The sequence below is a fragment of the Camelus ferus genome, chromosome 26 (genome assembly GCF_009834535.1).
Source record: "Camelus ferus isolate YT-003-E chromosome 26, BCGSAC_Cfer_1.0, whole genome shotgun sequence".
NCBI classification, from domain to species: Eukaryota; Metazoa; Chordata; class Mammalia; order Artiodactyla; family Camelidae; genus Camelus; species Camelus ferus.
This window is the reverse complement of record NC_045721.1, coordinates 14,561,751-14,582,947: the sequence shown is the minus strand read 5'-3', so window position 1 is coordinate 14,582,947 and position 21,197 is coordinate 14,561,751. Positions and strand designations below refer to the sequence as shown.

Sequence of the window (21,197 nt, the reverse complement as noted above, 5' to 3'; positions counted from 1 at the left end):
TTCCCGTTGAAGCAATACCCTAACGTGTGTTCAGCTTCTTGGTCTTCATACTTAAGTTAAGGGCTAAGTAGATCTTTCTGAACTATTAGTACCTACATTGTAAGTTAAATGGGTATCAGTTTGGGGGCCAGCCTAGGAACTTAGCCGCCATTAATAGCATCACTCTAGGAAAATTAGCTTTGAGTTAAAACGAATTTCCAAATGAACTGGAAAAGATAAGCTGCTTATAGTTTGAGAACTGCCTGTTCCAGCAGAGTAGCTGAAGGTTGTGTGATGAGGTGAGTGGAGCTGAAGGAGGGGTGTGTGCGCAGGGACACAGGGTAAGAGCACTGGCTCTGGAATGAGCAGGCGTACGTCTGAGTCCCACTTACCTGTTGTGTGCTTTGAGCCCGAGTTCCCGCTTTGGAAATGCTAGCTGCTGATACAGGCATGCTTAGGTGTGATGTCTGTGTGCCGGTTGTCAAATACAGAGGTGCTGAGAGAGACGTGAGACAGTTCTTCCTGGGAAGTCCCTGCCCTGCTGGGTTTCAGTGCTCCATCCAAGTGCACCTTCTTACCCTGAGTCTGCGCACAAAGGCCACTGTTGCAGACCTGGGCTTTCTGAGTAGCCTCCAGCAACCCCAGAGCACCTGAGGCTGTCTCTGCTGACTGTGTGCCTGGCTCGGCTCTTGCAGACTCTTCCCTACTGTTGCATTTGGGTTCAGTGACCTGAGGCATCACAAAATGTTTTAAAAGTTTGGGTTCAGAGACATTAATTTCCAGTAATGTTTAATTCATTATTTTTTCCCCTTGGGATCTGATTTCTAGTCTTCCTGTATAAAATACGAGGAGGAATAAATTTCCCTCTACCCTTCTGGGTTCTTCTGGCTGGCCTGAGAATTAAATTGAGACGAGACAGGTTCACAGGAGAAAATCACACAGAAGTTTATAACATGGATACGTCTGAGAGACCCAGCAATCTCAGTAACTCACCCAAATGGCTGAAACCCTCGCTGTAAACACCTGCTTCAGCTGAAGACAAAAGAAGGTATTGGGGAGAATGGTTTGGAACCTCAGAGGGGAGGAAGGCAATTGACATGGAGGTGGAAAAGCAAACGTTTGGTAGTTTGGTAAATAAATGTTTGCTGGGCACAGATAATGGGACATAGAGAGGAATTTTAACAAACAGACTTTGCTGTGTTCTTTCCCATCTGCACACGTAGTTCATACTAGATTATCCATGCTGATGCTCCCTTCCTGCAACAGGTCCGCTCTCTCTGTTCCTTTAGGCAGTTGGGGGGAAGGTCACAGTTTCTTCCTGAGGTTTTGATTCTTTTGGGTTTTGATTGTTTTCAGCTTGAAATAATCTGCATGCCAAAAAGACATTTGGGGCTGGCCAATTTTGTTCCCCTATAACTGTATACCTTTATTTCTCTTAGAGCCTTACTGGTGTCTCAGGGAACAAAAAGAAAGAATTTTTTTCAGCCTAAGTTATCTTTTCAAATCAAGTCGGGGAAAGGAGGGAAAAGTTATGTGTGCGTGTTTGTTGCACACGCTCGCAAACTGGTAGGATAGGATAATTCAGTTCATAGTGGGTAGTTTCTCTTTCTTAGGAACATATCTTTGGAGGTTTAATCTTTTTGATTTTCTTACATGGATTAAATAGTCTTCATGAGGTTCCTAAGCCACTACTTTTTCATAGATTTATGTCCATTTCGTTTCTCCCTACCTCTTGTCCCTCTGTTTCCTGGTGATGCCTCACAGGTGGCTGTGCAGTTTCAGAACCTGGAAGAACTACTCTGGTTATTCAGTAAATAACGATGTGAAATGTTTTAACTTTGTCCTGGATCTTCTTTATCATTGAGTCATACTGGATTAGAAAAGAGGTGAACATATGGTATTTGGTTTTGGCCTAGTTTCTCTTTGTAGAAAAATTTAATCTGCTTCTGAGACCAGTACTGAATGTACTGGTTTTCTTATCTTAATTGGCATCAGCAATTGTAGCCAAAAGTACTTCCTTGGTATGACATCAGTACAGGCGGAACTGGCCTCTTCTACTAGGAAGCAGGACCAGATCATTCTGTTTTAGCAGGTGTGCAGGACAGTTGTAATTAGGAGTCCCTTTGCTTACCTCCTCTTTGGTGTAGTCGGTGGGAGCTTGAGAACAATAGGGATTCAGGTTTGGATGATACACGTGAAATACTTACTCTTGCTTTCACCCATAGCTTTGGGATACAGACAATTCACTCAATACGTTACACTGGTGTAGAACATCTTTTAAGTATTTTTTACAAAATGTTTTATTCTTTAGTCTTGTGTCTAGTTTCTGCAGGCTTTTTTCTTTTTTTAAAAAAAAGTATATTTGATGTTCTTAACACAGGATTCGTTTGTGGTACTTGTGCCATTTCACCTAAGGTGGTTAAATAGTGTTAAAGAGGATAACAGTCTAGGATAGGGTTTTATCCTAAATGCACCATTAAATTTTGCTCCCCCGGCCCCACGCTTTTTTGAGGCAAGATGGTGGTGAGCCAAAGGCACTGGAGATAAGAGTTTCTAATCTTGGTTCTGCCTCTAAATAGTTGTATGAACTTGGAAGTCGTCAGGGCTGCTACACTGCATGATTCTCAGCGCACCATTACCACCATCTTGAATATAACTGGTACCCCCAGGGTTTCTTTTTCACAGAATGTGGTGTGAGTGGTGACTCCTAAAGTTACACAATACAGGCTCTGCTAGGAGTCATAACTTACTTTCTCTAGACCGCAGTTTTCTTACATGTAGAAGAAGTAGGTTGGATTCACCGAACTCAGACACTTTAAGCAATGAAAGATGAGCTGATCACTAGTGTTAGTCAACCCCTCTTCCATGAATGGGCTCCATTTGCAGAATAGTAAAATTATCTTTGTTAATAAGAGTAGTGTTTTGTCTTCACATGTAGACTGCCTGCTGCAAGACTTCTTGGAATGTATTTCAGGTGACTGAGTTGGACAATCTGTTGTTGGAATTTGAATGACGTTTATTTAGGGACTACATTGACTATTTTATAAAGTACAGATGTTCCTTGACTCAGTGGCTGTTTGACGATGGTGCAAAAATACTATGCATTTATTAGAAACTATATTTCAAATTTTGAGCTTTTTTTCCCTGGGCTAGTGAAGGGCGGTACAGGCCTTTCTCATGAGGCCGGGCAGCAGCCATGGCGGCTCCCCATCAGCCACAATCAAGGGGGAACAACCGATATGCTTGCAGCCTTTCTGTACCCAGACAACTGTTCTGTTGTTCACTTTCACTACAGTTTTTGGTCATTTACATGGGATCTTACTTTGTGTTAGACATTTTTACCCAATTATAGACTAATGGAAGTGTTTTTAGCACATTTAATGTAGTCTAAGCGAAACTTTGATGTTCAGTAGGTTAGGTGTATAAAAAACTTTTTGAACTCAATGCTACTTCCAGTTTACGATGGATCTATCAAGACGTAACCCTGTAAGTTGAGGAAGATCTGTGGCATCTTCGATGATAGTAGTTATTCATGTCACGAAGAGCAGGTACGCTGGTCCAAGATTCTGAATAAATGACTTCCAGATCTTTTAATTTCAGTTTATATGAAAGAAGTGTTGATCAAAAAAGTACAATCCATCAAGAAGGTGTTTTATTCTGATGGAGCATAAATATACCTTTAATATTTTGGTATTGAAATAAAATCCCAAAAGTAATTCTAAGTATAAATATTTAAACAATAAAATAAATGTGTAAAGCAAATTTATAACTTGAAGGTCTCTCCACCACAACCCACACTTCTGCCATCCCTTCCTGAGGGGATGGTGATGAACTATTGTAATGGTATAGTACTTAGCTTTCTAGAACTTTCCCTGACACAGATATGATTAAGTTGAGAATTTCTGAGCACTCAACTTCCTACATTTAAAGGATGTGAAACACCTAAGAATTTATTAGTATAGGAAATGAGAAATAAAAGTAGATAGAATAATAAAGATTATACCTTAAGTCTGAGTTTTCCTAGATGTAGATGCTTGCTTAACATCTTTGCTTCAGGTTTTTTTTGTTTTGTTTTGTTTTGTTTTCCTTTTTTGTTATCTAAGTCACTGGGGTATTCTGGTTCCTTTAATCCAGGAGCAGTCACCCAGCAACAGTGAATGCTGATTTAATCTGACAAGCAAAAGTCCCTCCTGTTTTCAGAGAAGGTCTGGATAGACCGTATCATAAGTTACTTACTTTACGGAACATTTCATTTTTGTTTTGAGTTTTACTGTTAAGTGAGGTACAGTGTAACGAAGACACATCTGCGTGCAAGTTTTCCACCTCGAAGACTTAGAAAAGTCTGTGATGTTTTGTTGGCAGAGATTCCAAGGGAAATTCTTTGGTTTGGGAAAAAAAAATAAAGTCATGACGCTCAGCTGTATTACTGCTGCAAGGCTGAGCTGGTCTTTGAATAACTGTGGTCTCTTAAGAGGATTCATTGTACAGTCTGGTGTTCGGATTTCTTTTAGTTTAGTTGAAGTTTCTGCATTGCTGTATGAAAAAAACAATCCCTAAGGTACAACCAGGAGCAGGTTTTTGTTTTTTGGGGTTTTTTTTTGACAAATAACTTGAATAAGACATCGCTTGCTTATATTGATAGCTGTTGATTTTGATTTCTGAGAAATGTAGGTAAGTTACTTCGACATAGTCAATTTGGGGCATTTAAGTTAAGCAAAAATGCTAGCGTTAATTACGTTTCGAAGGGAATACTTTTTTTTAAAATTCCTTTGAAGTCATATATACTTTTCATCTCCTTACATTTTGTGGTATTTGGTCTTGAAATACTCCTATTTCAGGATAAATTCTCAAATGTGTGAAACACAAAGATTATGCATTATGAACAAATGTGAATATACTCTGACCACTTTTTAGAAAGAAAAAGAGTTTAGTGTGGTGCTGTGTTTTGCTTTTAAGTTGTTAAATATAAAACCTCTGACTAGACAACATGTGAAATTTATATATATTGTCACAACTGACCATGGTCACTTTATGGTTACATGTACAATAGCATAGAGTGTGGTAGGAAATGATTCCATATATGCTTGAGTTACCCTATCATCTCAAGTGCCTAGATCCTTGGTTATTTGGTCAACTTTGCATTGTGATTCTGGTTGTAGCATCAGGAGGGTGTGTGTGTGTGTGAGTGAACAGAGTTAGTGAATGAGGCAGAGCGGGAGGGAGGGGTGGAAGAAGCCTAGAACTACTGGCATGTTTATGATTTAAAATGCTCTAAGCATGTTTAACCTGGCAATTTGACTTTCACGCTGTCTTAGTAACAAGGTAGGCGGACAGCAGGAGCACAACTTTGTTGTTTATGCTGTTTTGTGATACGTGTAAAGAGTATAGGATGTCCTGAAACACAGTTACTTGTAAAAGGAAAGTGTTAAAAACATTTCACTTGGTAGAATTCCTGCCTAAGCTTTCAGGAATGCAGTTTAAGAGCTTGTGAGTGTGTGGGGTCTTCCACATGCTGGTTTTGAGGCTTTTGGAAATTCTTAAGTCAGAAAATCTTGGAGTAAAAGTGTATTTTTTGGAATAAAGTCCAAAGGTCAGAATTCTTGAACCTCAGTAGGTCATTAATGGGCTTTGTGTTGAATCTTCTAGCAGATTCCCCTTCAGTGGTGCCGTCCTTGTCCCAGTCAGCCAGAGCCTCAATTTCTCTGCTCCCCTGAAAGGCTTTTAATTGCAAGTGTGAATTATCTAAAAATGACTGACTTGCGTTGGTCCCTCCGTATCTGAGGCGACTAGTTCCAGGACCCCTGTAGATACCAAAATCTGTGGATGCTAAATTACTTATATAAAATGGTGTAGTATTTGGATATAACCTATGCACATCCTCCCATATACTTTAAATCATCTCTAGATTATGTATAATACGGGGGGTGGGTATAGCTCAGTGGTAGAGCACATGCTTATCATGCAGGAGGTCCTGGGTTCAATCCCTAGTACCTCCATTAAAGAAATAATAATTAAAAAAAAAAACCTAGATTATGTATAATACCTAATACAGAGTAAGTGGTATGTAAATAGTTGTAAATAGAATGTTAATGCTATGTAAAAAGTTGCTGCTGTGCAACACATTCAAGTTTTGCTTTTTTGGAACTTTCTGGAATTTATTTCCTCCAATGGTTTTTATCTACTGTTGATTGCATCCATGGATTTAGAACTCATGAATAGAAAAGGCCAACTGTATTGTATTAGTAACGGAATGATTTTTTAACTGTCACTTCTCATTAAGATGTGACCATAGGTTTAAAATTATTTAACTATGAGGTTTAAAGGGAGTATCTGTTAATTATTTAATCTTTATTTATGAGTGCAAAAAATGGTTATTTTCCTTTGGACGCTCCTTTTATTTTTGCTGTGTGTTTTATACCAGCTTTGAGTACTTTGGTTGCCATCTGTCCAGTGCTACTCCCTGTTACCTGCTGATGGTCTTATAACTGGGGGGTTTTTTGTAAGGTCCTTTTAGGACACTTGGAAATACTTGATTATTCCTATAAATGTACTCCAGTGAAATGTAGAGTCTTAGAGATATCTTAAATACAAACATCACACGGTTTTGGGCATGGGTTGGGGAAGAGGGTGATATGTTTTTGTTGAGCTCATTTTGTTTTATCATGGCGTAAACAAAGTTGCTCTGATAGTGTTTATTGTTGAGTAGTTTTTTCACTTAAAAACTCTAAAAGTTGGGATATTTTATGAAGAAGTGAATTCCTTTTCTTTGGTGGTTAAACAATATGTCTCTGTGCTTAATATGTGATTCATTTTAACCTAGATCTCTTATTCATTTTTTGAATCTCCCTTTTCTTTGTTGCTTGGAATGGTTAAAAAACCTTTTAGCACTTAGTATGCCCAGAATTCGTATCCTAAACTCACGTATTAGTTTGAAGAAAAAGAATATTTTAAAACTCCTACTTAGTATGTAATTATTTGTGCAGATTTTCTATCCTATTGGCTGTAGCTTCCATCTTAAAATATGAATATAAATGAAGGAGTCTTTTAAAATAATGTTTATTTCAATGGTCATGCATTGGGCAGTTACTACGTGCCAAGCTCTCTGCAGAAAACACAGAGGTGAACCTTTTAAAGCTCCATCTGGCTTTTCGTCTCCTTTCCATCTCAACACTGTTGTGTTAGTTCAGATCCATCCGAATAATTTCCTGCCGTCGGTCTTTCCTCACTGGGACGTCTTCCACCCTTCAGCTAAGCCAAAGTGTTAGCATCCATCTTGACAGCTTTGGCAGACTCCCGCAGTTCCCAGAATAGAATCCAGACTCTGGAGCGAACCCGACGGCTGCCCTTTACCCTCCCTCGGCCACTCTGAGCTTCTTACCCTTCCAGCACCTCCCAGTCATCCCAGCCCCTTCACACTTCAGAGCTAGTGGGGTCCCTTCTGGCTGCATTGCCTCTCTTTCCATTTCTGCGTGAAATTTCCCCTGACTTCCCCAGGCAGGCGAATCTCTCTGTTGTGGGCTGTTCATTACCTCTGTTGTACACCCATCTTTCCTCTGGTAAGGCACTCTGGACAGAGTGTGTCTAGACAGGGGTAGTAGGAACTGCCTAGCACGTGGTGCCATTCTCTGGAGGGCTGGAGATTTAGTTGATTATAGTCTAAGAGGATTTAAATGTTGGATTAGTGTTAAGATTACATAGATCACTTCTGAGGTTTCTTGTAACCCTGAGAGTCAGTGACTTTGAAGTCCTGAGCTTTGCCTTGATAAATTACGGTATTTCATCATTTCTAAGATACATGCTTTCACTTTTTAATGTTTCTGATATGATGACATATTTTACAAGAAGGCCTCTTAGCTTTGACATATACTTAACAGCAGAATTTGATATTTGACCTTGATGGTCCATAGGCATCCTTCAAAGTGGCCAGAGTTAGCAGGAAAATGTTGAAGGATGAATACTGGCTTAAGCAAGCCGGGTCTAGTAGCCAAGCAGGACAAATAGGATGGATGGAGCAGCAGCTGAAAAAGTCACTAGTTTTGGGTTCAGGAACAGCTCAAGTTTGTTTCTTAGTGGAGCCCTGTCTGTAGTCTCATGGGCTTCTCTAAAGGCCCAACCCAAGAAGAGCTAAGCCGTTGAGGGTTTTAAAAGGAACTAAGATAGCCAGCCTCATTTGGTAAGACTTTCTTAATGGAAGAAGAAAACAACATAGATAGTCAAGGTTCAAAATAATATTTTTCCATAATTCCTTCATTTTTATCATAGCTCAGAGTTTAAGTTAAGTAGTGGCAAAATGGTTATAGAAGAGAGCAGCCCACTCTGTCCTCAGAGGCGGTCATGTGTCTTTTCTCTTCACTGTTTATTTAGTTCCATGTTTTAAATCGAAATATGACTACGTGAATACTTCTGTGATCCAAGTGGCGTATTATGATGTTTCTTTATTGAACAACTATTTTTTTCTGTTTACTTAAAAAAAATATCTGGCAGAAACAGCTCACATCCTTCAAAAGCACTCTCGGATTTCTCTCAGTTCAGGTTTTCAGTTGGCTGAGACTTTCCAGCGTTGACTAGTTCTGTGTTTTCCCCAGAGTCGTCCTTGTCGGACCTCCTGCTTCCTGCTGCTGTGAGGGGCTCAGCCTCACCCAGGCATCCCCGGGGATTCCTTCCTCTTGGAGCCTCCGTCTCCGAGATGATACTCCTCCTTGGTTTCATTCCTCATGTTGGTGGCTTTCCTCCTCTTGTAGATGCCCAGGAAAGCAAGTAGGAGCAGCAAGTTGGAGGCTTTCCGTGCCTAAGAACGCCTTTATCTGCACTCATGTTCGATTCATGGTTTGGCAGGATTGGAATTGGAGTTTGAAATACTTTTCTTGCAGAGATTTGCTTCATTGTCTTCTAGCTTTGAGTATCAATAAAGCCTGTCGTCCTAATGGCTGGTCTTTTGTAAGTCCTTTTTTTTTTTCTTTCTTTGCCTCTGTTTTTTTTTTTTTTTTTTTAGCATAGTTGTTAAAAGATGGGCCTCAAACCAGACATCCTAGCATTTCTGCCTTCTAGCTACGCAACTGGCAGAGTATTTCACTCTATGTGCCTCAGTTTCCTCATGTGTAAAATGAGGATAATAGTACTTTGTACCTCTGAACGGCCGTTTGTGGGTTATATGAGAAGTCATGGAAAGCTCTCAGCACAGCTCTTTGTGCATGTTGGGTGCTATTCGTCACTGTAATCTAGCTATATTCTAAACCTCGCAGTGACATACAAGGGTCAAATCTTCTTCATTTGTTGTGTAGAACAATCGGTGCACCGCTTCAGTCTAGAGACTTGTCTGTCAGCTCTAGGAAGGTTTCGTATTATTTCTTCGACTGTTTTTTACCAGAAATTTTTTTCTGATAACTGTATAAGTTGAATGCTGGGTCACCTGGATGAATCCTTAATTAAAAAAGAAAATTCTTCTTTTTCACTTCTTCTTTGTATATGTGTGTCTTTTGCTTTAAATTACTGAGCTAGTTTCTTAAACTTTAATCTTCTAAAAAAATTTAATTATGGCCTTCACACTACTTTCTGAACATTCTTATTTTTTGCTTGTATTTTTAAAAATTGCACGTTTTTGCATGAATATGAAATTTCTTTCAGGCTATTATAGATTTTCTAATTTTTGTTTTGTCTGCATTTCCTCCATTTCCTCTGAGAATTTTTTTTTCTTATTTGTTTTCCTTTTCTGTTTTATGTCAGAGAATGTCCCCAAATATTGGGTTGATGCTTGGCTTCCTGTTTAAGGCTGAGCATCTGAAAAGCTAAGGAAAGCTCTGTGTTGGGGGCAGGATCTACCAGCCAGTGGGCAGCAGGGCTATGTGAGACCCCTACTGTCAGGGCCTATAGGTCTTGGCTCTGGACTTCATTTAGTTTCTGCAAAGAGCAGTCCTCTCATGATTTGCCTGGGGCCTATAAGCCTGGTGATTATCAGCTTATCATGAGGCCAAGCACAGGGAGTCCCACCACCCAGTATGTAGAATTCCACTAAATTTCCCTGTTTGCACCCCCAAGCCTCGCCCTCAGCCTTCTTGTGGTGGCCTGGTAGCTCTAAATTTGGAGCGTCTCACCAATTTCTTCTGAGATTTTATAGCTGTTTCCTGAGTCTGGGGGTAGTTGTCTAAATGTGCAGGGTGTTGGTAGGTACCTGGAGGGAGGAGGTGTTCAGTGGGTACTTACAGGGAATTACAGGCGGTCTCCCTGTCTCAAGGCCCCCCTCTCTCCGCCTTCTGCTGTTTGCGTGTCTAATACCTGGGTCATTCTGGGGTTCTGCTGCCCGCCCCGCCTTGCACCGTGTGCTGTGTTCTCCGCAACCTTGTTTGACCTCCCTGTACTCTAATGAGTCGTTTCTGCCTTCAGATACTGAGGTTTGTGATTAAAGTGTCACGTAGTATTGATGTTCTGGTTTGTTTCTTGTTCTTATTTTTTTCCTATGCAAGTGAACAAATATTTTAAAAAATTGATGATAGTGATCTCAAGTGAGGAGAAGAGTAAGCATGCTGTACTGAAGTTGTAAGTCTTTATGTGCAAGGGTGACCTTTGTGTTTTAGGGAGACTAAGGAGAGGTGTTCCTGTCCATTTTTAGTTCCAGAATGAAACATTCTTGGCAGGGCTGTTGTGTTCATTGGCATTTTTGTCACAACTCTCTGTGTCACTTCTGTGTGACAGTGCGTGTCCATTGCTTTCCCTAAACTAGCATCATCCATAGGGTTAAATTTGGCATTTGAATCTTTCATAGCTGTGTGTGAGTTTCAAATAAAAAGACTTTATTGAAACTTTGAGCCTAAGTAGGAGTCTATTCTTTTGATTTCTGTTATTGTTAAATTTATACCCATTGAAATTCTAAACTGAGATGCTAAAACACATTCTTGCAAATACAATAAATCTTATTTATTTTATTTTTTCTTTTATTGAGTTATGGTTTACATGCAGCATTGTATAATTTCAAGATGTACAAGCATAGTGAGAGTAAATCCCAGCAGCTTTCATATGTTACATGCTGCAGCATTAATTATGTTTATCATGCTGTACATTACATCCCTAGTACTACTTTATCTTATAACTGAAAGTTTGTACCTTTTGACCACCTTCATCCAGTCATCCAACCTCCTTCCTCCCCACGCCCACCCTCGTGTCTACGTGACCACACATCTGATCTCTTTTCTATGAATGTGTTTGTTTTTGAAGTATAATTGACCTACAACGCTATGTTAGTTCCTGATACACAACATAGCAATTCAGTTTTTCTGTACATTTCAAGATGATCACCACAGTACATCTAGTTACCATGCAGACACAATCTTCTTTCTTTAACTTTAAAAATTTTTTTATTGAAGTGTAGTTGATTTACCATGTTAGTTTCAGGTATACAGTTAAGCAGTTCAGTTATACGTAAGTATTTTTTCTTTTGAGATTCTCTTCCACTATACATTATTACAGGAAACTGAATACAGTTCCCTGTGCCATACAGTAGGTCTTTGTTATTTATCTGTTTTATATATAGTAATGCAAACACAATAAATCTTAAAGACTCAGGTCATCTACTGATTTTTCTAGACTCCATGGAAAATCAGGACCTCCACGACTGGCTTAGACCAGTCAGCATTTACTCCTGAGCTAGGATGGCATCTTTCCCTAAGTTACACGGGACAAGGTGGACACCTGTACAAACTCAGGTTTCTGCTAGCAGGGAAGAAGAGTGGGATGAGTAATCAGTAAGCACCTACTAGTGGCTGCTATAAGATTAATAGTTATAGACATTTGGAGGCACAGGAGCCCAGGAAAGACTACAGCAGTAGGAAGAGACCCAGTGAAGGGATGGAACTAGTATGTGGCCTTTGGGATGGGTGGGATTGATACATTTTCCCTTTTCTTCAGAATCTAATCAAGGTTGGTGGTTACTTGTGTACTGGGTGTACTTGCATGTGGTACTCTGTGAGCACTGAATTACTCATCAGTTGCTAAGTTTCTGATCTTGTCCTTAAAATTGGACTGATACTGATAAGATCTGTTTTTGCTAATAGAATGTACTTCCGGTTTTATGGTTTCCACAGCTATGCAAAATCTGAACTTATTGACAGAGATTCACTAAGTGGACACCCAGTGTCAACTATTCTTAAAATGCCTCTAAAGTCACAATTAATTAGGCTTTTTATTTTGCTCAAAAGTAAACTAATGCTAGCACGATTTATACTAAAGGATAACTTTATCATATGATAATTTATTTCAGAATCAATAGGGAGGATTGTGGAAACCAGGAGTGCCAGGCCCAGGTGGCTTTGTGTCAGATGTGCAGCCCAGGCCTGTCTTCTTCAGGCTGCAGACCTGTGCAGCCCTCCTTCCATGGAAACAGCCACTCACCCAAGGGTGCAGCTGCCTTGAGCTGGAGTTTCTTACTCAGGTCAAAAGAAGCTATAGTCTTAGGCTTAAAGCCTCTTGCCCAGTCTGTGTTATGTAAAACCAACATCCCAGCTGAAAAAGGGAGCTGGATTACAGGATAGAGGCCACAAACTACCAATGCGATCAACCCGCTGACCGATGCTTTGAACCTCAGTGCCGTCCTCCTTAGCCATGGCAGAAGCCCCAGTTGCCCACTGTGTGTTTTGCTCCTGCACACTTTACCCTTTGTTTATTCCACATGGTTTGTTGCCTAGGGTAACATATTTCCAGTTTTGAGAGGGCCCAGTAAATAATACCTCCTTTTCCAGACTGCTGTTCAGAGTGGCTAAGCTGGTGGTTAAAGTACAGACATTCTCCTGCAGTAGTTTGTGAAAAGCCATGGCCCATAGCCCCATGTGCTTCCTTGGGTGGCCACAGGCACTGCAGCCTTTCCTGGGGACTCTTTTGCATCTCCCCGGATCCAGCAACTGAAGGTAAATGCCTGGCTACCAGGGGCTGTGGCTCCAGGACTCTGTCCAGAGTGTGGCCAACACATGGTCAGGATTGCCTGTTGACTCTTGGGCATTATTCTTGCCTTTCTCCTCTATCTGGTTATCAATCATTTGAGAAATAAGACACAGAGTAAGGTGGATAGATTATTATAGATGAATTATAATTGCCAACTCTATAATTATAGAATTTCATCTATAATGATAGATGGGTTATAGAGGAAAGTGAGTTTGACGGACAGAACTGCGTTTGAGAGACACCTACCCACCGGTTACTACAGTGTAGAAGCAGGGTGGGCCTCACCCCCGCCCCCCTCCCCCTCTCCACCCCTCTCTGCTGCAGGGACAGTGTCTGTTCCTTCGGGGGAATAGAGTAGAGCTCGTGTTCTCTGAGGACAGCGGGGCTGGGACTAGTCTGAAGCGCGTGAGGCCGGAAATCCTTCAGTGATCAAGATAAATAATATTTAATGCACTATTTTTAAAAATCAGAAATGTTTAAAAAAATCCACATTGAACAAAATATGAAACATTCACAATAAAGACAGGGTCAGTATTACTGACTTTCCCCTTTCCTCAGGCCCCAGTGGGCTCCACGGGGCACTGTTACTGAGTCTGTCTTAAATTTAGTGCCCGGGGCGAATGCCACCCTCGCTTCACCTTAGTCCTTGCCCACCTAGTCCTTCCTAAATATTCAGAATCCTCTTAAATCACTTTCTTGCTTCTGGATGGAATGAGTAAAAGGACAGAAAATGGCAGAAATATTGCACTAACTGAACTCTCTCCACATGGAAGGAGTAAACTTGAGTGGGATTTAGAAGCAATTCTCCATGACCATAAACAAATTTCCAGTTACTTTCTATAGAGGTGGTATTAGCTGTCTGAGAGGAAAGTGCAAGAGCTTAAATTAATAAGGGTTCAAAAGTGAGGAAAGTCTGTTCCCAGTTGAGTAACAAATTATGAAGCTGGGCGTGAGAATAACTGGCTCTGACAGTCCGGTTACTGGATTGACCTGGTTGGCTAGATGGGCAGCGCTTTCTCAGTGCTCTGCTGCATCCTTGCCACTCCAAGGATGGACCATGGGCCAAAAGCCTCCGCATCACCAGGGAGACGGATAGAAATGCTGAAATCTTAAGGCTCTCCCCTGACCTACTGAACCAATCTGCATTTTTTTTTTTTTTTCAGAAGAGGCCCAGTTGAAAGTTCAGCTTTGTTGTGGAACTTCCATAGCCTTCATTTTGAAATTCATTAAACGAATTCTAGATTTTTTTTTTCCTATTTAAATGGCTTCACTGGAGATTGTTATGTTCTTAGGAAACCAACAACTAAGTATGCTTGTACTTGGTTCCTGGGTGCGGGATGTCCTCTACTAAACTCAGTGCTTCAGGAGGTTGATTTTGTGAAAAGTATCTAATTTGTCAGCAGCAGCTAATTAAAGAATTTAACCCCGAATTGTGAAAGTAAGTAGTTATGATGACACTTAGGGGTAAAACTATTTAGTTACCTTGGATGGTTTTAATAGGAGGTAGAGATTTATGAATATATCAACATATATCAATAACACATGCTGATGATTTTTGTTCAACTGCTCTGATTTTGACTTTAGAACTAAATTTGTAGTTTAAATATTGTGGATATGTCTTCTTTTTGTTAAAGCACTCCAATTTAACTATAAAAGCATAATAAAATTTTAGTTATTTGCAAAAATCCTTGGATTTGAAAGCTTTCATGGGTTGTTTTCAATGATTTTTCTTGAAGTGTGCAGTTGAGTAGTTTCAGTATATTTAGAGCATTATGCAGCAATCACCATAATCTTCAGAGCATTTTCATTACTCTCAAAACAAACACATTCCAGTTAGCAGTCATTCCTCATTCCCTTCCCTCCAGCCCCTTCTCAGCCCCAGAGAGCCACTCACCTCCTTTCTGTCTCTGTTGATTGACATATTCTGGACATTTAATGTAAATAGTATCACATAATATGTAGTCTTTTTGTGACTGGCTTTTTACTTATATATTTTTTACTTTTGCTTATAATATTCTTGTATCTATAATATTTTTAAGTTGTAACATTGTATCCATCTTGTAGCATGTATCAATACTCAATTCCTTTGTCTTGCTGAAAAATATATTCTGTGGTATGGGTATACAACATTTTTCTATTTACCAGTTAATGGACATTGGGGTTGCTTCTATTTTTGGACTTTTATGAATAATGCTTCTAGTAAGAATCACGTACATTTGTGTACATGTTTTTGTTTAGATGTATGTTTTCATTTCTCTTGAGTAGATACCTGAGAGTAGAATTGCTGTGTCATATAGTAACTCTGTTTAACTTTTTTAGGAACTTCCAACAGAGTAGCACGTTAAGAATCAACACCTTTGAAATGAAGTATGTTTGAGATAGTGGGTGGAAACAGGAAAAGAAAATGCTAGTGCCCTAAATCTTCATTGATCTTTAGCTCATTTGCTGTGCCTGCCCTCCATGTGTCTGGTACTCACTCACGGATACAATAGGGGACCCTTCTGAAGAAGAAAAGGGCATTATTTCTAATTATGCTGGGACAGCAGGCATAAACTGGGGCTGTCCTAGGCAAATTAGGACCAATGATCTCTCTGTCAACTAAAAAGAAGGGAAGGCTTCTGGCAGATTTAGCTTCCTTCCCTCTTCTGGCAAGTAAGGGAGGAGGCATCTCAGATGGGAGGGGGCAGTTTTAGCAGTGTCTCTGTCTTCCATTCTGCCCATTCCGTCAAATGAAAAAGTATGTTTAAAAAGAGGATGATTCTTTAGCTAATGTCTTAATTACCCATATCCATAGTTGTAGGTTCTAAATGTACCAATAAAGCGGTTGAAGTTGATTAAGTGATGACTTGTTAATTTTTCTAGTATTTACTTGAGCAAAACATTTTATTTCTTCCAGGGAACAACAAATCATTTCAATTTCAAAGCCTCTTAGACTGAGGAACTTTCAACTGTACTAAAAAATTTAGGAGATGGACAAATTTTCCCTCCCTCTCATTTGAAAGGATTCAGAGAAGAAATAAAATGGCAGAGGTTTAAAGTTAATATTCAGGATGAATGATGATAATTCAGATGACAAGACAGAAGATGATCTGCAGTCCTTATTTATCAGTGAAAAAGATGGAAACACACATGCATATAACCAAAAATCACCACCTACACAAAACTCTTCAACCACTAATGTGAGTTGGAATTCTGCCAAGCCAGATGACATGGTGGTTGATTATGAAACCAACTCTGCTGTGGACGTTGGTGAAAATATTTCTTTAAACCCTCAGTGTGTTGAAGTACTTGATCACCAAAAGTCTTCAAGTGATCTCATTAGAAAGGAGGTGTTCGACATGCATAAGGATTCCACATGTCAGTCTTTTGCGCATGTTGTAAATACAGAGGAACCCAAGTATTTGCATAACAATGGTCATTCCCTAGAATCATTTCAGGACCAGGATGTTGAGACATCTCTACCTTTTGTGTGGAAACCTACTGATGATGATTTGAACTATACAGACAGCCCTACTGCCTTGGAGCTAAACCAAACATTTGACATGAAGGTGGATAACGTTAACTGTACCTTTATAACGCATCACACCGTCGGAGAGTGTCAGTCTTTGCAGACCACTGTAAGCCTGCAACCAACTGGCGTGAGAGGTGGAAGGACGTCTTTATCTTGCTCCGTTCTTACATCTTCCCTTGAGAGAGAAATGAGTGATGACAGAGACAGCTTTGAAAACCCTCAAGCTGCAGCATCAGAGCCCCAAGACACAACCAACGCAGCATTTTCGGATGTGCTGATGCAAACTGATGCTGTTGTTCCAGATATTGGAAATCAGTGTCACTGTTCTTCGGGAAAGGTCACCATTGAGTACCCAGATGGGGCACAGCAAAGACTGGTCAGAGAAAAGGACGTACAAGCTCTGACACCAGTTTCTGATGGCATGGATGTTCCCAATGGGTCTGTATTACAAGAGTTCTTTTGTTCATCTAGAGATGAACCAAATAGTGAGACACATTCACAGAGCTCATGTGGGCAAAAGGAAATGGGCCAAAATCTAAGAGAAACAGTGTCCATTTGTCTTACAGATGATGAATGCCCTTTACTGGTGCCAGCTTTTGATAACAGTAAAACCCAAGTGCTGAACCCTGAACATCAAGTCACTGTGGCTAAAGACACATCAATTGCCAACAATGAAAAGGATTTGGGAACCCAAAATCGTACCATAGAATTGATAGTGAATAGCCCGCCAGGAGAAAGGATGGCTTCATCACTTGACCTGACTTGGGATGCAGATGACATGATCTTTAGTACAAACAACGTAGCTTGCATGTCCACGCCAATCCTGGAGCCCACAAATGCCACCTTTTCTATTTCACCTATTGAAGCGACGGAGAAATGTAGTAAAGCGCAGAAGAGTCATCGAGAGCTTAGAAATTTATCGAACTTGAAGGGGGCACCTATGAACATGTCTAAACCCAATCTAGGAAAATCAACAACCAAAATGAATACCCCTCTAGGTAGCAGAGTTAGAAAAAGTGAAATTATAAGTTACCCAAGACCAAACTTCAAGAATGTCAAAGCAAAAGTGATCTCCAGACCAGTGTTGCCGTCCAAGGACCCTGCTCTGTCGAAGGCTGCACCCAGACCTCAGTTAACCAGCGCCTCACCACCCCTGGCAGCGGCCTCCACAAGACAGTTGACAACTTTGAACAAAACACCAACATCTGAGTTGAATGCCGACACAAAAGCAGAAATCCTAATTAACAAAACACATAAGCAGCACTTTAATAAACTCGTCACGAGCCAGGCTGTGCATGTTACAACTCATTCTAAAAATGCTTCACACAAGGTTCCAAGAACAACGTCTGCCATGAAATCGAATCAGGAGGATGTTGACAAAGCAAGTTCGTCTAATTCGGCATGTGAGACTGGGTCCGTGGCTGAGTTTTTTCAAAAGATCCAAGGTGAACTCCCTGCTAAAATGGAAAACACGGAATGTTTGGAAATGACCTGTCCTTCCAACATTGAGAGAATTAGCCCTGAAAAGAAGGGTGAAAAACAAAATGAGACACTGGCGGGCAAACAAGAGCTGAAAAAGGAGATTATGAATGAGACCTTTGACTACAGTTCTCTGTTTTTGGTAAGTGAAATTGTTGCCTGCTTCAGGGAGTGGTGGTGGAAATGGAGAGACGTATTAGCAATTGGTGATCCAATAATAGTAATATTGCTGAACTTGCTGTGTAGATCTGCCTTCAGGTAGTGATATGTTATTCAGTAGTTCTTTGTCTTGTCAGCCAGTACATTTTAGAATGTTCATTGGTTACAATATAGGAAACCTGCATATTGGGAAAAAAAAAACCCTTTGTACTGAGTAGCAATGTTGCTTTTACTAGTAAGCTAAAAGAACAAGTTAATATTTTAGTGTAATTAGTTATTTGAAGTTAAATACCTTATTATGTTTTATTTCTGTGGGAGAAAACCCTGTTGTTTATGAACTCGAATGTGTTGAACCACATTTAAAAAATTGCTAGGGAGTGCTGGTAAACAGTATTAACCTAAAAATAACTCCTAGTGTCTCGTTGAGGAAGCTGCTGGGAGATGTGGAGCCCTCTCCTGTGAACAGGAGCGTTCTGGGTTCTGCCTCTGATCGGCTAGTGTGACCTTGGGCAAGTGACTTTTTGAGACCTAGACGTGAAAGATTGGACTAGCGGATGTGTAAGTTCTCTCGGAGCCCTGACGTACTGATTTCCTGGTACTAAAATAAACAAAACTCATTCTCTTCATGTATATACAAAAAGCAGCATGTTCTCTACAGCATCTGTCAGATATTGGGGGATTCCATTTCAGCAAGAATTCACGTGCAGTTCAAAGATTGTTTTTCTTGAAACATGCATACATTTTTGACAACAGCGTGAGTTTTAGAAACATGTGGCAGGTTACTCCTGGGCTCCGTGTGTTCGTCCCCAGCCCTGTTTTGGGCAGTGGAGACTTACATGCATTTTCAGCCTCTCATAGGCTCTCCTGGGGCTTCTGTCCTCTGGGCCAAGAGTGGAGGTAGGCGCCTGGGTCGGAAGGCAGGTGTGAGTGTTCTGTGCGGAGGGCTCAGGTCTGAGAGGAAGGAAATCCGGAGTTTGGTGACGTGTTACAGGGCTCTTTTAGGTGCTTTCAGGCTGCATAGGGAATTGTTAGGTCCTTTAAGGAGATAGTTCTTGAGCTAGATCAGTTTCAAGACGCTTTGACTTTTGTAATAAATCTCCTTTTTAGGAAGAATGGTACCCCACAGGGATATCTGAACTACTGAGGCTGCCCTTTATTTCAAAACTCAGATTTTTATTTTTAAGTTCTTTCGAAGTCAAACTTAGGAAGTTCTTTTCATATAATTTTTAATTAGATATTTTGCTAAATTAAATTATAACCTCTGGTAATTCTAAGCAACATTCTTAGTTGGGTGTTTATAGATAATTATCCATGAAAACAATACATTTATTTCTCCTTGACTTATGGGAGACTTTTATTGTGTATTGATCTCCAACTGCCAGAAAAACTAGCATGAAGTTTCTTTAAGAGTTGTCTTGAATATAAAGTGGTTATGTAATTCTGAAATTATAAGCTTTTCTGATGTATACATTGAGTAAGTCTTAGCTTTCTATTTTCCATGCACAGAGTGAAGGCCTGTTTTTCAAAGGCTCATGATGTGATATTGAAGTGAAGTGACAGAATTATGTTGAAATGGAACCCAGTACATCTTGGAGAGGAAGCACTTTTTAAAAAAGATTTTTTAAAGGAAGTGAGATGATCCTTTTTTTTTTTTTTCATTTTATTATTTTTTTGGAGGAGGGGGCAATTAGGTTTATTTATTTTAACGGAGATGCTGGGGATCGAACCCAGGACCTCATGCATGCTATGCATGTACTTTACCACTGAGCTGCACCCACCCCTCCGAGAGGAAGCACTTTTCATCTTAGGACCCTTGCAGTTAGGATTTCCACATTCTCAGCACTGACACTTTTATTTATTGATTGGTATTTAAAACTCATCTTTTCCCATGATGATGTTTTCTGTGCAGTCCCCTCTAATCTCACCATTCACCTCTTCCACGTCTCCCTGTGTCATGGGCGAGGGGCAGGGCAAACCATCACAAGCCACAGGGTTTGTGCTTATTGTGGAGGGTGGTGTGAGTGAGCGTTTGCTGCATGTTTCGCGCAGACCCCTGGGTTTCTTGGTCACTTCGGCAGTACCTGACGCCTCTGAATGTGCCCTGGGTCTGGGATGAGATGCCGCTGTAGGACTGTGTTTGCAGCGTGCTCTGTTCGTCTTGACCTGCATTAGGCCTTGAGTTGATTGAATCCTTAGGTTGTCCACCACCTCACAGCAGGTTGGTCAGGGTTTATCTGAAACTGCAGGAAGGGTCTCCTGTGGGAGAAGGAATAATTCGATTTTAATTTGATGCAGGTTGAGTGTAGCTGCCCATTACAGAGGTTTGTACTGGTGATAGTGTGTTAGGTGAAGGGGATGGTCAATTCTATAAAAGGAAATTGATTTTTTTTTTTTTTTTTTTTGCTGCCTGCTCTGGGCCAAACACTTTGCTCAGCTGTCTTCTGTTTATTATGTCATTTAATTTTCCCAGAAATGTTCGAGTGTTTTATACATTGTCATTGTATTTTAAAACTTCACAGAGGTTACTTAAAACACACAGCTAGTAGGCTGTAAAGTTGAGATTCAGACTCAGGTTCCCTGACTTGAATCCTGGCCCTTTCTGCTCCTTAGGCTTCAGAGTTTCAAAATTTTGTGGAATGTTGGCTCTGAAAGGCAGAGCAAGTCTGATTTGTTGAAGATTCACTTTGTAAGTTGGTTAAAAGCTTAGTTTACTTCTTAAAAGATTTTCTCTGGGAGATTACTTTGGCCAGTTTTATGGTGGAAAAAAAAAAACCTAAACTGTGTTAGTTTGTGTACAGTCACCTGCCTTTCTTGGCCAATTTTGCGTTGTTTTCAGTGTTCTCTTAGGATATTGCCCTATGTAAGTTTTTAAATCATCTCATGTATGAATGCAACTGTTCGGCATGGGGCTTTATGTATCTCTGCTGGAAGTTACCCACTTATGACTTACTGAGCTGAGAAATGAGGGTGCTCGTGGGGAGCGTGTAGCATAGAGGTTAAGAGCCGGGCTGTTGGAGTTTGATGTGGTTTCACATTGTAGCTCCATCCATTCACTGGCAGAGTGACCTCAGACAAGTTACTTAGTCTCCAGCAGGGTCAGTTTGTCTTTATGTAACAGGAGAATACAAATTATAGCTTACCA

General features: G+C 40.3%; 1 protein-coding gene and 1 non-coding gene across 7 annotated transcripts in view; both read left to right on the top strand.

Moving 5' to 3' along the window:
• MTUS1 (microtubule associated scaffold protein 1) overlaps positions 1 to 21,197 on the top strand; it is a 145,773-nt gene that overhangs the window by 36,100 nt on the left and 88,476 nt on the right. For 5 of the 6 annotated variants that reach the window (XM_032468627.1, XM_032468629.1, XM_032468630.1 and 2 more), the window contains one exon: positions 15,803 to 18,038. The exons of the other annotated variant lie outside the window; for it this stretch is intronic. In XM_032468627.1, coding sequence (XP_032324518.1) covers positions 15,957 to 18,038 — 2,082 coding nt within the window. In that variant the 5' untranslated portion in view covers positions 15,803 to 15,956. The remainder of the gene's footprint in view (positions 1 to 15,802; positions 18,039 to 21,197) is intronic. 6 annotated transcript variants of the gene reach the window in all.
• Positions 5,904 to 5,975, top strand: TRNAD-AUC. Its single transcript has one exon. It is a non-coding gene; the product is annotated as a tRNA-Asp (tRNA).